Source organism: Lynx canadensis, chromosome X (genome assembly GCF_007474595.2).
Source record: "Lynx canadensis isolate LIC74 chromosome X, mLynCan4.pri.v2, whole genome shotgun sequence".
In the NCBI taxonomy this organism is placed as follows: Eukaryota; Metazoa; Chordata; class Mammalia; order Carnivora; family Felidae; genus Lynx; species Lynx canadensis.
In genome coordinates this window covers 46,622,713-46,638,386 of record NC_044321.2, presented here as the reverse complement: position 1 = coordinate 46,638,386, position 15,674 = coordinate 46,622,713, and the positions used below count along the sequence as shown (strand labels likewise).

Below are 15,674 nucleotides of genomic sequence, written 5' to 3'. Positions count from 1 at the left end.
GGGAAATTGGGTAGAGCCCACAACTTGCCTGAGGCTTAAATGGACAAGAGACTAGGGGGCCCTGGTTGCCAGGTGCCACCTCAGAGGCCTTGCTCTGCCTCATTCACTCTAAGCCTTCCTTGACTAAGGTTGCTAAAATTTGCTCAAATAAATATGGGTAGATTTGAATTTCAGATATACAACAAATAAGTTTTTAGTATAGCATAATAAATTTTTAGTATAAGTATTCATGAGACATGCTTATACTAAGAAATTATTCATTGTTCATCTGAAATTCAAATTTAACTAGGCATTGTGTATTTTATCTGGTTTCCCTGTCCCTGGCCTCTCCCTCCCCTGAGCTTCCCCAGTCCTAACATGCTGACCCCCTTGTACTTCCTAAGCTCTACCTTAGCTTTTCCTGAATGAGACTCTCTTGTCTTTGAGATTGGGAGCTCCCTGAGGGTTAAGATCAAGATTACCTTTTGGCCTGCTGAGGGCCTGTTGGGACTGCACACCCCCACAGCAGAGCTGGGACAGTGCCCTGAACTCCTGGGGTACCCAGGGTGTGCTTCTGGTCAGTGACAAGAGATGCCAGAATGGCAGCAATGATTGTGTGTGAGCACAATGCACCAAGCACATTGCATGTGGACATGTGAACAACTCTGCAGCTCTCACTAGGTCCTCGAGGGCTGTGCATTGTCAATATGTCTACTGGGTACATTTTCACAAAGTATTATAAGGTTTGGTGGTATGACTTTCTGCAGGGGGTGGGGTGGGGAGGCTTTGTGGCCTCTGCTCTAATGGGCACTCAGGACTCTGGTAAACCCAGTGGTAGAGGAGGCAGTTCTGGTGGAGGACTTTGTCAGATGTGTAGGTGTAAGTGTGTGTGTGTGAGAGAGAGACAATGCTGTGGATTGTCAACTATAAAAAATGGGCTGGAGAAAACCAATGCAGGATCTAGCCAGGTGGGGATGGGATGGGGCAGTGGGAAGGGCTTTGGTATCCAGGAAAGGAGAAGGCATCCCTTGGGAGCTCCCCAGGGGCAGAGATGGGATTTTTCACATCCCTCAGCACTGCATCTACTTGGGCTCAGAGCAGGGCTCAGAAATATTCAGGGAACTGAACTAAGCCTAGAGAAGCCAGAGAGTTCAATAGGGTTGTGAAGTGCCATGGAGGCCTAGCTGAGAAGTTCCTATTTTCCCCATGGGCAGTGGGAAGTCACAGAAGGTTCTTGTGCAGGTAAGTGGCATGACCTGAGCTGGAGGTCCATCTACCCACCTGGAGGGAGCAAGATGGGATAAGGGGACCATTGAGGGAAAACATAGGAGGAGACAGGGAAATGTAGGCAGAGGGACAGGAATGAGGAGCACTGAAATTGGAGAGGGAGGGATCTTGAACCTTCTTCCTTCAGTGGAGCTTCAGCTGGTTCTTGGCCGGGCCTTGGCTCCTGAACTGGAACCCCACTGTCATCTCCCTACAGGTGGGTGTAGAGATATTGTGCTCACTAGCCACACTGCAGCTCACAACTTTCTGAAGCACTGGGGTATACCCCTGCCCCTCCTACTTTCCCTCTTTTCCAGCTTCCCTTGGAGAGCAAGATTAAGAAAGGAGTCCAACTCAGGACCAGTCTGCTGAAACTCTGCCATTGACTTGCTATGTGACCTTGGACAAGTCGTTGCCTGTCTCTCTGCCTTCATCTATTTAGAAACTGAGCTCACAGTCCCTGTCTCTCTCTCCTAGGAATCCAGAGTGTCCCAGAATATTTGAATTTTATCCAGCCTCCCATTCTGCAGGGCTGCTTACAAGGAGGCAGAAAGAAAGGAGAGGCAGGTCCATTGGTGGGCTCCCAGGTGAGGTGGATGAGAAGGGATTAGAGAATGGGCCAGAGCACGGCCACAAAGAATGGTATAGTTACCCTACCACCAGGACAAGCAGTGGAGCAAAGACAGAGAAGCCCAGCCAGAGGGCCCCCAGCTGCTCTGTACAGACTGGGTAGGGAGAGCTCACCTATGGAGGCCTGCCTGCTTTCAGGTGTGGAGACAGGGCCAGGTGGAGCCCTGAGGAGGCAAACAAGGGGCACCTGAAACCCTGGAACCTATGTGTGTCTTTGAGGGGGGATGTCTCTGCACAATGGGGTGCCTGGCTTTGCTTGCTAGATCTCTGGCCCTTTCAGCTACCCTGTCTCTCACTTTCTCTGGCCATTTGTCTCTCGAACTGTGTTTCCTCATGTGCCGTCCTCCAAGTGATTCATCCTCTTCAACCCCATGCCCAGGGGGGTTGGCAGGGCAGGACCAGGCCAGGATGTGCTGAACAGGGCAGGGTACACTGCCCAGCTGAGCTGAGAGGAGCACCTCCTCCCTCCCAGTCAGGGCCTTGCCTGTTCAAGTGAGAAAGGAAGTGAGGACACTGCACCCAAGGCAAGGTACTGGGTGGAAGAGTGGGGCTTGGCCAGGGGCCTGGAGCACCATGTTCCTTCAGGATTGTGAGGTGACAATGGCTGGAGTCCCCTGGGGCCTACCTTGCTAGCCTGTGGCCAGAGTAGGGCCCAGGGCCCAGGGAAGCTGCTGGAACACTATAGTTTGGGCTATTCCTTCCCTCCAGGACTGGGATACCCAAAATTCCTGTGGCTCCTTTTGCCCATGTGACCCTGTAGGTTGTCTCTGAATGTTATAGCTGTATGTTTTTGCAGCAGGGGGTACGTGTAACACCATGACCACTTAGACCAGTAGGCAAATTTCAGGTGTTTATATATGCCTGAGCCCCTAAGACTCAAGGACACCATGGACATGTTTGTTTCATGAGTATGACATAGTAAATTAGGGCACATGTCTGTGATTGTGTATCTGTGTTTCTGGGTACATGGTGGTGTGTGACTTTGTGATGTTATCCCATTTTGTGAGGCAGTATCTAACATGGTATAATAACCCTGCATGGCTATAGTCTTGATGACTGTGTGAACCTGTGACACCATATTATGGCATGTGTCACACTCTGTGGCCCTGCAGTTGTGAGACACAGTATAAATTACACTGTATATCTTTGTGACTCAGTATAACCATATTTGAGGAGTATATATGATGGTAAGTGGTTGGGAAATTATTGTATGAAACTGTATAAAATGAGAGGCTTGCCACTGTGTGATTTTCTTTGTGACCGTGCATGACTGTGTTTGCTGGGTGTACATGATACTGTGGGGCTGTGTGATAATATGTGAGGTTGTGACTGTGGGTCTTTGTGACTGTGTGTGACCAGGCTTTCAGACCCAACAGTTGTATGAAACAGTCTCAATAACACCGTGTATCTCTGTAATTGAGTAGACCTTTTTGTGACTGGTAATTTGTGAGACTATATAACACAGGATAAGAGACCCTGTGGCTGTGAGAGGCTATGTCGCTGTGGCACAGCAAAACCAACACTGTGTGTGGGTGGGAGCTCTTGACTGCCATTCACTCTCTTGTCCTCACACCTGTTTGCCGGCACCCTTCCCTACACGGTGGCCTTTCATGGCTTTCTCTATCCACAGGATGGTCACCTGGTTCCTCAGCCTGCCACAGGGGCTTGCCCTCTATGCTCTGCCCAGCCCCCCACTCCACCCCCACACTGAATTCTCTGTCATATGAGACCCTCTATAACTCCCTGACTAGCCAGGCCCACCTGAGCCCCATACTCCTTCCCTTGGGACATGTCATCCTGGACGGTCCCTCATTGTCTCCCAGGTGGAATCTTCTCTCCCAAAAGTAACCATCAACTTCCCTAGGGCCAAAGACAGAGGTGGATTTAGGGAGTCCACAGTGAGGGAAGAGGGAAAGTACAAAAAAGACCTCCCTTTTTCTGAATTTGTTGCCCACTGTTTTAAAGCTGTTCCTGTGACCTGAATGCTGGGTTCTGTGTGTGTGGTTGTGCATGTGTGTGGAAGCAGAAGAGGGTAGTACAGATTAGTGAGAGGCTGGGATTTTAAGAAGCAAAACTTTTGCTCATGAAATACAATTTTGTCATAGCATGCTCAGATGTATAAAATTGTAGACAAGGAAATCCAGATATTCTCAGGACCTTAAGAAAAAGGGTGAAGAACAGTTTAGCTCAGCATACTTACTGTGGCTATATAAACAAGGGCTAAAAACACATACACAAATTGTAGGGTTCTCGTACCCACCCCTAGCCTGGTTAAACTCCCTAGTAATAATGCCTGCTAACATACAAGGAATCAATGTACAGATCACAAAGAACTCTTGTCTATTGATGAAAACAGCCAGCCCTAGCCCTGGGCCTGGATCCCCATCTGAGGGCTGTGGTAGGGGCTTCCCAGAAAGACAGTGTGCCCAGGAAAGGGGCTCAGGGAAACCCAATACCCCAATACCTGCTAAGACATACAAGTCCCCAGCTCCTTTGGGATAACATCAATCGCTTCACACCCAGGTTCTCCTTTTCTGCAGGGCTGCACCAAGGAAACCGTATCCTGGTTAAAAGTTTGTCCCTTGACCCTGGGCAGAGCCTTGAACCTCATCCAGAAGGTCCCCAGCGGCTTCGCTCAGACCCTGGCCCCCCTACTGAAACCCCCACTCAGCGTCCCTCACCACTGAAGCGGACACCAGGCCCAAAGCCACAAGGTAAGTGGTTCCAGAGAGGGGCAGAGAAATGGCCCAGGGGAGGAGATAATGGAAGGGAAAGGTTGGCCAGTGTCAGAGGAAAGGGCTTGTTAGAAGGATAGGAAGCATCATGGTCTAGGAGCCAAGGGCTGTAGCCTGGGGCTAATGCATACATACTGGCATCTTGCCTCAGGCCTGCTCTGTACCTACCTTGGGCAAAGGTGCAGACTAGGAGTTTGTGGAGGGCCTTGTGGCCTGACTATGACAGCCACCTCCAAACTCAGCTCATTGGGATCTCCCCTCTCTCTTTTCCCTGTCAATTTCTCCAGTCCCCCCAAAGCCCAGCTACCTGCAGATGCCCCGGATGCCCCCCCCACCTGAGCCCATTCCCCCTCCACCATCACGCCCTCTGCCTGCAGACCCCCGAGTGGCAAAGGGCCTGGCCCCTAGGGTGGAGGCCAGTCCAAGTTCTGCAGCGGTATCCTCACTGATTGAAAAATTTGAAAGGTGAGTCTGATCCCTGGAGGACCCTGTGGGGGTGAGGGTGGGCCTGGGACAAGAAGGACAGCTTTAAGACAGGACTCTCAGCCAAGCTCATACCCTGCCTCCATGTGTGTCCACCACCCACCTCAGAGAGCCTGTGATTGTCGCCTCGGATAGGCCAGCCCCTGGCCCCAGCCCAGGTCCCACAGAGCCAGCCATGTTGCCACAGCCACTCCCACAGCCACCAGTGCCCCAGCTTCCTGAGAGTGAGGCCTCCCGCTGCCTGTTCCTGCTGGCTCCTGGGCCCCGGGATGGCGAGAAGGTGCCCAACCGGGACAGCGGCATTGACAGCATCAGCTCACCATCCAACAGTGAGGAGACCTGCTTCGTCAGTGATGATGGGCCCCCGAGCCATAGCCTGTGTCCTGGGCCCTCTGCCCTAGCCAGTGTCCCTGTTGCTTTGGCTGACCCCCACCGGCCCGGCTCCCAGGAGGTTGATAGTGACCTGGAAGAGGAGGACGACGAGGAGGAGGATGAGAAGGACAGAGAAATCCCAGTGCCCCCAATGGAGAGACAGGAGTCTGTGGAGGTACTGACCCATGCTCACCGAATGGCAGGACTGTGTGGAAAAACCAGGAGCCTGGCTTTTACACTTGGTTCTTCCCCAGCTCATTATTTCTCAAAACAGCATTGTTTCCACTTAGAATGTTCGGCTTCCCTGGTTTCCTGGTACTAAATATCAGTAGCAAACCCATATTTCACCCCCCACTCCTTCACTGTAACTACCAACATGACCATGCACAGTTCCAAATGACTACCAAGAAAATTGTTCTACCTTTATCAGAGAACTACTAGCTGGACCTCAGTTTTTCCATCTTGAAGATGAGCATCCTGGTTAGGGATCCTTAAAGTCCTGTTCCACCTGGAAAATCCTAAGACTCAGTAGCTATGTGACATTGGGCAAATCTCCACTCCCCTACCACAAGCCTCAGTTTCCTTATTTGTAAAATGGAAAGTCTCTCATATCCAGAGACTTCCTGGAAGCTGGCCTCCAGAGGGGCACAAGAGCTAGAGCCCCTCCTGTCCAAACGACCTGGGGCTGTGGCAGTGAAGGCTCTTGGCAGCAGGAAATTGTTTCTGTGCCCCCGCAGCCTAAGGCTGCTTTCAGAGGTATCTTTGCACTTAAGTTAGGTTGTAGCCAGAACAACTTCTTCACCAGAAGCCAGCGCAAATATAGGGCCTGAGGCCAGGGACTCAGCAAATATGTGTCCAATGGATTGGAAACTGGGCCAACAGGCAATGAGTTTTATACATTCTGGTACTTTCATGTTTTCTTCACATTCCAGGGACTCAGCAAGCCTTTGCTGACAGTGAACTGAGTGAGTGAATAAATAACATGTATAGACTACTTAATTTGTGGTCTTCTATGTTTTACTTATATTAAATCATTAAATTATCTCAATTGCAAATGAACTTAAGTCCTATTACTATCAGTGTATGTAGATGAGAAGACTTAGATACTGAGCAGTTACACAACTTATGCAAGCTAATGAATGACAGAGGTAGGATCTGAACCCAGGAAGTCTGACTTCCTGGCCCACATAATTAACCACTGCACTATTCTAAATGGATAAAGAGAGCAGATGACTGGGTGCATGAGTGGCCGAGTGAGAGAGTGCATATCACCAGAATTGAGGAGTGGCCTTTATGGTACACTGGGGAGTCGGGATGAAGTTGGGAGGCTATGGGTCTAGAGATGCAGATTGGGATTATCCCAGGGTAGCACTGGGCTTAGAGTAGCATTTGAGCTCTTCAGAGAATTCTGAGGGTGAAGGTTAGGGCACAGGATGATAAATGAGTGGTTGCCTCTTCTCCTTTCCAGTTGACCGTGCAGCAGAAGGTGTTCCACATTGCCAATGAGCTCCTGCAAACTGAGAAGGCCTACGTTTCCAGGCTCCATCTCCTGGATCAGGTGAATGGCCCCTCAGGGATCCCAGGGCCCCAGGACCTGGTAGGTGGGTACCAAGGAGGAAGTAATAGGGCCTGAGCTCAACCTTACCATTACCAATCTAGAGTTGGTAAGACCCCTTTCTGACCTTGACCCCCACCCTGTCTCTGAAGTCAATTTTTATTATGACTCCAAACTTAATCTTTGTACCAACCCTCATTGCTAACTTTGGGTGGGTACATCAGCCCTGACTGCAACTCTGACCTAGATCCTGAATTTACCCCAGCTGTAAACCAGACCCTGAACTTCATTCTAATTCTGGCCGTATTCCTGACCCCAAATCCACTAGTATCCCTAAGGGTAGGAACTTTTGCTTGCTTTACTCACTATGTTATACCAGCCACTACAACAGTACCTGGCACACAGTAGGAATTCACAAATATATGTTAAATGAATGGATCTGACCCTGAACCTAATTCTTGACCCTGCTCCTGACTTCTCATTGTCCCAGTGCCTACTTCCAGGTCCTAACCTTGATAACCGGAAATCCATCCCCACATATAAGCCTAGCTCCATTCCCTCTCTCCTCAGTCTCAAAACCAATGCAGATCCCAAAGCTCCACAGAGCTTCCCACAAACACTGCCCTCACCTACAAACTGCCCCTTCCCCAGCCAAGCCTCAGGCCCAGCTGCGCTGAACACTCCTGCCTGCCCCACAGGTGTTCTGTGCCCGGCTACTGGAAGAAGCTCGGAACCGCAGTTCCTTCCCTGCTGATGTTGTCCATGGCATCTTCTCTAACATCTGCTCCATCTATTGCTTCCACCAGCAGTTCCTGCTGCCTGAGCTAGAGAAGCGCATGGAGGAATGGTGAGGAGCCCCAGATCTAGGCTGTCTGCCCTCCTTTCCTCCTGCCTGTCCTCTCCTCTTACCGCCTTTCACAAAGAGAACAAGACCAAAGTTCTTCCCTCTATGCCCTCCCAATCTAATATGAAACATAGACCAGGACTCAGAAAATTGTAACAGCACAGCCCTTAAGAGTATGAGGTTAGGAGCCACATTGCCTGGGTTCAAATTGCAGCTCTGCCACTTGCTAGCTCTGTGATATTAAGCAAGTTTCTTAAATTATTGTGGTTCAGTTTCCTCATCTATGTAATGAGGATAATAGCCTACCTTATAGGATTGTTTTAAGGATTTAAATGAGTTGACACGTGTCGAGAGCTTAGAACAGAATCCTGTATATAATAAGCGCTCAACATGAGCTGCTGTTTTTCATCAGACCTAAGATAGAGCTGAGAATGGGAGGCTGTAGGAATCCAGACAAATGGACCAAACCTAGTCTGGGGTTAGAGAAGGATTCAAGGAAGAGGTGATTCCTGAGCTGAGTCCTGAGATAGAAGGGCAGAGTTTATAGGCAGTCTCCCAGCCACCAGGCTCTCCTCTTTCAATCTATCCTTTAGAGTCTACCTGCCATAATGGTCTTCCTGAACAATCAGACCATGTTACTTCCTTTTAAAAATCATCTCCATGTTCCCCACACCCACAGGATAAAGTGTGTCCCCCTCACCAGACTGTACCATGGAGGGCTGGAAGGAAGCCAGTTCCTACATCTCCCCAACTGACTTTTACCCCTGAGGGATAGACCAGACCTGGTTCTTGTGTATTCCCCAGGAGACTGTGACCAGTGAGGGCGAGGACCAGGTCCCTCAGCAGACTATGACTCCTGAAGAGTATGACTAGGCCTGTTCACTTTGCCTCACCTATCAGACAGTGACCCTGTCAGGGCTTGGCTAAGTATGACTCATTTGTGCCTTCAGAATCACCCAGCATAAGGCTGGGCACAGAATCAGTAATAAGTGTATGAAGTGACCCTTGCAGTGAGGTCCGGGCAGGTATTCCAGAATATATTATTCCTGGTACTTGCAAAGGGCAGAGTTGAGGTAGGTGGTAGCCTGGGCCATTGTCTCAGGTCAAGCTGAGCCTTTTGGCCTAACTGGCCTATAACATAAGCAGCAATTCCAGAGGAGCAGACTGGCTAAGAAGTAGATTTCCAGGAATGAGATGACAGTAGCTTGCCTGTGGCTGGAGACCTAGAACCCTGGGAGAATTCTGGGGGACAAAGATCAGCAGGACCATGTCAGCCCCTGCTTCCACCCCAGGGACCGCTACCCGCGCATCGGAGACATCCTACAGAAGCTGGCACCCTTCCTCAAGATGTATGGCGAGTATGTGAAGAACTTTGACCGGGCTGTGGAGCTGGTCAACACCTGGACAGAGCGCTCCACCCAGTTTAAAGTAATCATCCACGAGGTACAGGTAAGCAGTGAAGCTGGATAGGGCAGACTGGGGAGGAAAGGTCTGCAGGGACCCAGTGACAGGTCTGTTGCCAGGCCTGAGTCCCTCTGCTTCTGCCTGTCACAGAAGGAGGAAGCCTGTGGCAACCTGACATTGCAGCACCACATGCTGGAACCTGTGCAGCGCATTCCCCGCTATGAGCTGCTTCTCAAGGACTATCTGTTAAAGCTGCCCCATGGCTCCCCGGACAGCAAGGACGCCCAAAGTGAGTGCACACATCTGGGCCCTGCCCCCCACCCCATCCCCCAAAACTTAACTCACAGGGTCAGCCTTCCATTGCCACATAATTGAGATCCCAGAACAGGTTCTCCGAACTGAAAGGCCCACATCGAGGCTCTGGAGTAAGACCGCAGGATGAACCTCCAGGTCAAGATCTTTCCCTAAGTACCCAGACAGAACATTCAGGAGTCCCCCAGTCTAAAGTCCCCAACTGGAGCCCCAAAGTTTGAAAAGCATGCCCAGAATGATCCCCTAGAGGAAGCCATCTGTTTTCTAGGCCAAGACCCCAAGGCTGACCCCTAGACTCATGCTGAAATGAAGTTGTGCCAAGTCCAAAATGAAACTGAGTCTGAACCCCCAGGGACTGAGCTACGAGGCCAGAGCCCAGACTGATCCCTCAAGCCAAGCCCTCTTTACTGAATCTCCACAGCTGAGCTCCCCACGAAGAGATTTGTCTCACCAAGCCCCTGACTTTCCATCCTCTACATTTAGAGCTCTACTCTGTCACCAGCCGCTACCTAGAATGAACCTCCCAAAAGAACCTCCCAAGTCTGATCAGAGCCCTACAGAATCACCTCTTCAGAACTGAGCACCCCAGACTGAACCCTATATTTTCTACCTCCAAGATTTGGATCTCTAGGCTGAGATACTCCCTCTTCAGACTGAGTCCTCACACACTGAACTACTAGAAAAGTATTTCATTCTGATTCCTCCAGTATGAGGCCCACCACCCCCCCAGGGTCATACCTCTAAGAGTGATCCCCAGAATCTCCCCAACTTTCTCTCCCCAGACTATTATTTCCTTTCTTTCCTTCATTAATGTAGCAGCTACTTACTGAACACCTTGGTTCTGTGCATGTCATGGGCACAGGGGATACAGAAGTGAACAAGACAGACAGCAAATAGACAATAAACAGAAGTGACAAATAAACAAGAGGACATTAGAAGGTGCTACATGTAATTCAGAGATTAAGAGGGTGATATGATAGGGACTTTGGGGCTTACTTTAGTTTGGGTGGCTTCTCTGAATAGAAGATATTTGAGTCATACCTGAATGAGAAGAAGAAGGGAGCCATGTGTGGATTGTGGAGGAGCATATTCCAGGCAGAAGCAACAGCAGGTGCCGAGTTCCTAGGGGCAAGAGGGCAGTAGCTTGCATATGTCTGGACAAGCAAGAGGGCCAGTGTGACCTGAACATGACAAGTGAGGGTAGAATGGTAGAAGTAGGGTTGGAGACTTTACAGGCCAGGATAAGGAGGTGGATTTTATTCTGAGTGTGGTGATTAGCCATGAGAAGATTTTGATCAGGATCACTTGGGAAGCAAGAGAGGGAGCTGAGAGACCAATAGAAAGCCTTTGTAATAATCTAAGTGAGAAAAGTGCTTGGATGAGGATAGTAACAGTGAAAGCAGTGAGAAATGGTTGGATTCAGGATGTTATATTTGGAAGCAGGACCAAAAGAACTAGGGTGTAATGGGTGTGAGGCTTGGGAGAAAGAGTCAAAAATTACTTGCAGATTTTTGGTTAGTGGTGATGGTTCTCGAGATGAGCTTAGGAGGTCGATTTTGGGCATGTTCAAAGTGAGCTGCCAGTTAGGCAGTTAGACGAGTCTCAAATCCCAGGAAGAGAGATTTGGATGTCACTGGCTCATAGACAGTATTCAAAGCTGTGAGGTTGGCCACAATCACCAAGAGAGTGAATGTGAACGGTGAAGAAATGGGGGCCAAGGACAAAGCTGAGGGAGGTGGAATCAGCAAAGGACTTAAGAGGGAGCAGCCCTAAAGGTAGGAGTAAAGTTAGGAAAGTGTGGGGTCCTGGAAACCCCAAGAGTCAGGAGCAGACAGTTTTGTCCACTGCTATGCCTGCTTCCCAAACTGAGCCCCCTCCATCCCACCAGACAGGACACTTTGCTACCAAGCCTGGACCTCTAGAAAGAGCTAGAACCCTAGGAAGTTTGACAGCCAAATGCTACAAACATCTGCAGACTAAGTGCCTTAATCCTCTCCCCAAATGAGAGCCCCCCTGAAGTGCCAGGAATGGGATACATAACCTGAACCTCTAGAAAAAACCTTCTAGACTGATTCCCTGGGAGTAGTTCCATGGACTGACATCTCTAACCTGAGCTCTCAGGCTGCATCCAGTATGAGGTCCCAGTTATATAACCCCACCCTGGTTTCCCCAAACTAAGTTCTGGGCCTCCAGAATGTTCTCCCCACCTTGAGCTCTGAGAGCGAGTTCCCAGTCAGAGCTCTCAACCTGAGATCCCACAGGGAGATTCCCCCTGTGGGAAGAACTTCCCAGTCTGATCTTCATGGGCCACCATTCCATAAACAGGTATTGCCAAACTGAGCACCCTATATTAATCCCCTATTTACTGTCCCTCAGACTGAGACACCCTATATTTATCCCCGATTTACTGTCCCTCTGTCCTGAGCCCAAAAGACAGACTCTTTTGTCAGAGACTGATCCATGCCACAGACTAAGACCACCAAGCCCTCAGACTGCATTTCTATAGTTCCCCAGTGTGAACTCCAGAGGGAACCCCGAGCTTAATAGCTGCCCAGTCTCAGCTCTAAACAGAGACTCCAGATTGTGTTCTCCCTAACCCAAATCCCCCAGACTGAAGACCCCTATTTTCTATCCCCTTCACTGAGCCCTTAGATTAATGCTAGATTTTCCCCCAAATTATGTGACCCATGCTCCAAGTCTGATCTTCCCCAGTCTCAATTCCCAGACTGACTCCTCCCAGACAGCCTCCCATTTTCTACATCCCAGCCTTGGATTCACAGATTGAGATTCCCAGGCTGAGTCCTTCAGAATGAAGTCTCCAGACTGGCCCCCTACTGAGACCCAAGAAGGACACCTCACTGGCACACTGAGTCTCCACACTTTATAACCTTCCAGGGGGATCCCCAGAAGAAGCCTCCTGTCTCATTTCTCCACTCAGAGCCCATGAATTCTACAGAATCACATATCCACATTGAGCTTCCAGGACTGAGTTCTGAGACTTTATTTCCACACTGGATCCCTAGCATGACATTTCCAAACCGAAATTCCCCAAATGAGCTCCCTGGACTGAACCCCCAAATGAGTTGCCAGTGTAATCTTCCTAAACTGGGCACCAGATAGACCTCTTTTTACCAACTATGTGTCTCTGGGCAAGCTGCTCAGTCTCAATTTTCTCATGTGTAGAAGGAGGATGATAATGATACCTCCCTCATAGAGTTGTTTTGAGGATAAATGAGATAATCCAGGTAAAGCTGTTAGCACAGTGCCTAGCACATGGCAAAGTCTCAATAAATGTTAGCAGTTTTTATTACTGAATGCCCTGACTGATGCCTTCCATACTGAATGCCCATAAAGTTAGCCCCAGATCAAGTTCACCTAACTTAGGTTCCTGTTTTGTACCAATTTCAACCCTATATGAGCCCCCAGAATGAACCTCAGAGCTTGAGCCCAACAGAGCTCCCCAAACTGAGCCCAAAGATGAACCCACACACACACTGAAAGAACTTCCCAGTCCAGTTTTCTGGAGCCACTCAAAATGAGAATCTCTGAAAGCCAGTCTAAGATATGCTCACTAAGCTACCTGGGCCAAGATCTTAAGCTAACCTCCTAACTTTTTACCCCTCAGACTAAAATCCCCAGGTAGAGCCCCAGAAAGTGCCTCAAGGTCTAAGCCCCAATGAATCGTATCTCTGGTTCCCTAGACTGACTCCCCCACTTTCTGCTTCCCAGACTGAACTCTGGAATCTGGACCCTAGACTGGGTTTCTCAAACCAGGCCAACTGAAACTGCTGGCCTGGGCTGCCTACCCTGAGCCCAAGACTGAACTCCAAACCCAGACTGCCAAAGCCCCACCATAGCTTCCAGACCAAGCCCCTACACTGAGCTCCCCAAACTGCACTCCCTAGACTTGGACCCCCCAAATGAAATCCTAGGCTGACATCCCCACACTGAACCCCCAGACAGAGCCTACACACACTGGACCCCTGGAAATATCAGTTTGGACTCCATATAAGACATCTCCAGACCGAGTTCCTGACACCAAAGCCTCTAGTCTTAGCCCAATGGCCTGCGCAGGTCTAAGCTTGTATGCCCACAGCTTGCCAGAGTCTTATTCTCCCTTCCCTGGGTACCTCCTACTTCTTCCACCCGACATGCTCCCTGCCCTGGGGTGGGGGAGATGCAGAATGTGTGGGAGAAAGGGCAGATGGCAGAGCAGCTCCAGCTCTGATGTTAACTCAGCTGCTTCCCAGGTAGACAACCTAAGGCCACCACCTCTTCTCTCTGTTTCCTCATTTTGGACAAACAGGGCACAATCACACCTATCTTACAGAGTTGTTGTGGGGATTGAAAGGAGCTAATTTATGCAAAGCATCTGTTGGGAAGGCCTGGAGAGAGTGGAAGGACTCTGGCCCCATCCTTGGAAGCTCCTAGTCTACTAAGGGATGAAGATTTGTAAATGCATTATGAATATGCAGTGTGACTAGTAGGACAGAGGGGAGCAAAGAGGAATGTGGGAAGCCAGACAGGGTCCCAACCCAGCCTGGGAACTCAGAGCGGGTTTACTGGAGGAGGTAAGCTGAATCCAGAAGACTGAGTGGCAAGACAGGACATGTTTAGGGAGGTGCAAGTGGAGAAAGTTGGAGAGGTCAGCAGAAGTCAGATCTCCAGGGCTTTCAATGCCAGGCTAAATGGCTGGATCTTTACCCTGCAAATATAGGGGAGCCATTGACAGATTTAAGCAGAAGAGTGACAACAAGCTGTATGTCAGAAAGACCCTCTGGCAGCCAGGGTGGAAGAGGGGTTGGAGATGAGAGACTCCTGAAAGGCCTGACAAGGGCTACGGATCTTGAGCACCAAGACTTGGTCATGGAGGGAGAGCTTCCTAGAAAACCAAGACTTGGTTTGCCTCTTCAGATGCACATGTACTCCTCCATCACAGGTATATTTTAGTGGGAAAATCCAGCACCATACAGACAAGAGTGGAGTGCAATACAGCTATAGCAGGCCCTCAAGCACTAGTAGGATTCGTTACTGTATGGGGATGTGTAGGGACTTATTCCAAGTTTTTTTTTTCCTGATGATTCCTGGTCACTGTAGGAAATATGGAAATTATAGGAAAGACAAAAAAGGTAGGGAAAAAGATCACCTGTGATAAAAGCCCCCAGGGAATAAGCATGATGAACATTTTGAAATATATTCTTCCTGGTGTTTTTTATACACATATATTTTGCAAAATCAAGATCACACAGTATGTATAAGTTGTTATCCTTTTCTTAAAATATCCTGAGCATTTGACAAATTATAAGCATTATTTGTAAAGGTTGTTTAGTATTCCACTATATGAATGCACATTAATTTATTTAACTGAACCCCTACAGTTGGACATTTTTCTTTCCGGTTGACACTGTTGTAAAAATCACTGCAATGAAAGTGTATTTGTACATAGAACATGTATTTTTTATTGAATTTTTATTTTAATTCTAGTATAGTTAACATACAGTGTTATATTAATTTCAGGTGTACAATATAGTGATTCAGCAATTTTATACATCACTCAAAACAAGTACTCATAAAAACAAGTGCACTCCTTAATCCTGATTACCTATATAACCCATCCCTCACCCTAAAGTAACCATCAGTTTGTTCCATATCATTGGAAGTCTGTTTCTTGATTTGTCTCTCTCTTATTTTTTCCCTCTGCTTATTTGTTTTGTTACTTAAATTCCACATATGAGTGAAATCATAAGATATTTGTCTTTCTCTGATTCACTTATTTCATTTAGTATTACACCCTCTACCTCCATCTATGTCATTGTAAATGGCAAGATTTCATTCTTTTTTATGGATGAATTATATATTCCATTATATATAAATACCACATCTTTATCCATTCATTTATTAATGGACACTTGGGCCCCTTCATAATTTGGCTATTGTAAATAATGCTGCTATAAACATTGGTATGCATGTATCCCTTTGAATTGGTGTTTTTGTATTTTTTTGGGTAAGCACCTAGTAGTGCACTTACTGGATCATAGGGTAGTTCTATTTTTAACTTTTTGAGGAACCTCCATATTGTTTTCCACAATAGCTG

At 48.5% G+C, this 15,674-nt stretch overlaps 1 protein-coding gene across 1 annotated transcript in view; it reads left to right on the top strand.

The window, feature by feature from the left end:
• FGD1 (FYVE, RhoGEF and PH domain containing 1) overlaps positions 1-15,674 on the top strand; it is a 41,455-nt gene that overhangs the window by 13,592 nt on the left and 12,189 nt on the right. Inside the window, exons 2-8 of the mRNA XM_030305611.1 lie at positions 4,416-4,589; positions 4,898-5,075; positions 5,202-5,640; positions 6,934-7,023; positions 7,719-7,867; positions 9,157-9,313; positions 9,419-9,557. Coding sequence (XP_030161471.1) covers positions 4,416-4,589; positions 4,898-5,075; positions 5,202-5,640; positions 6,934-7,023; positions 7,719-7,867; positions 9,157-9,313; positions 9,419-9,557 — 1,326 coding nt within the window. The remainder of the gene's footprint in view (positions 1-4,415; positions 4,590-4,897; positions 5,076-5,201; positions 5,641-6,933; positions 7,024-7,718; positions 7,868-9,156; positions 9,314-9,418; positions 9,558-15,674) is intronic.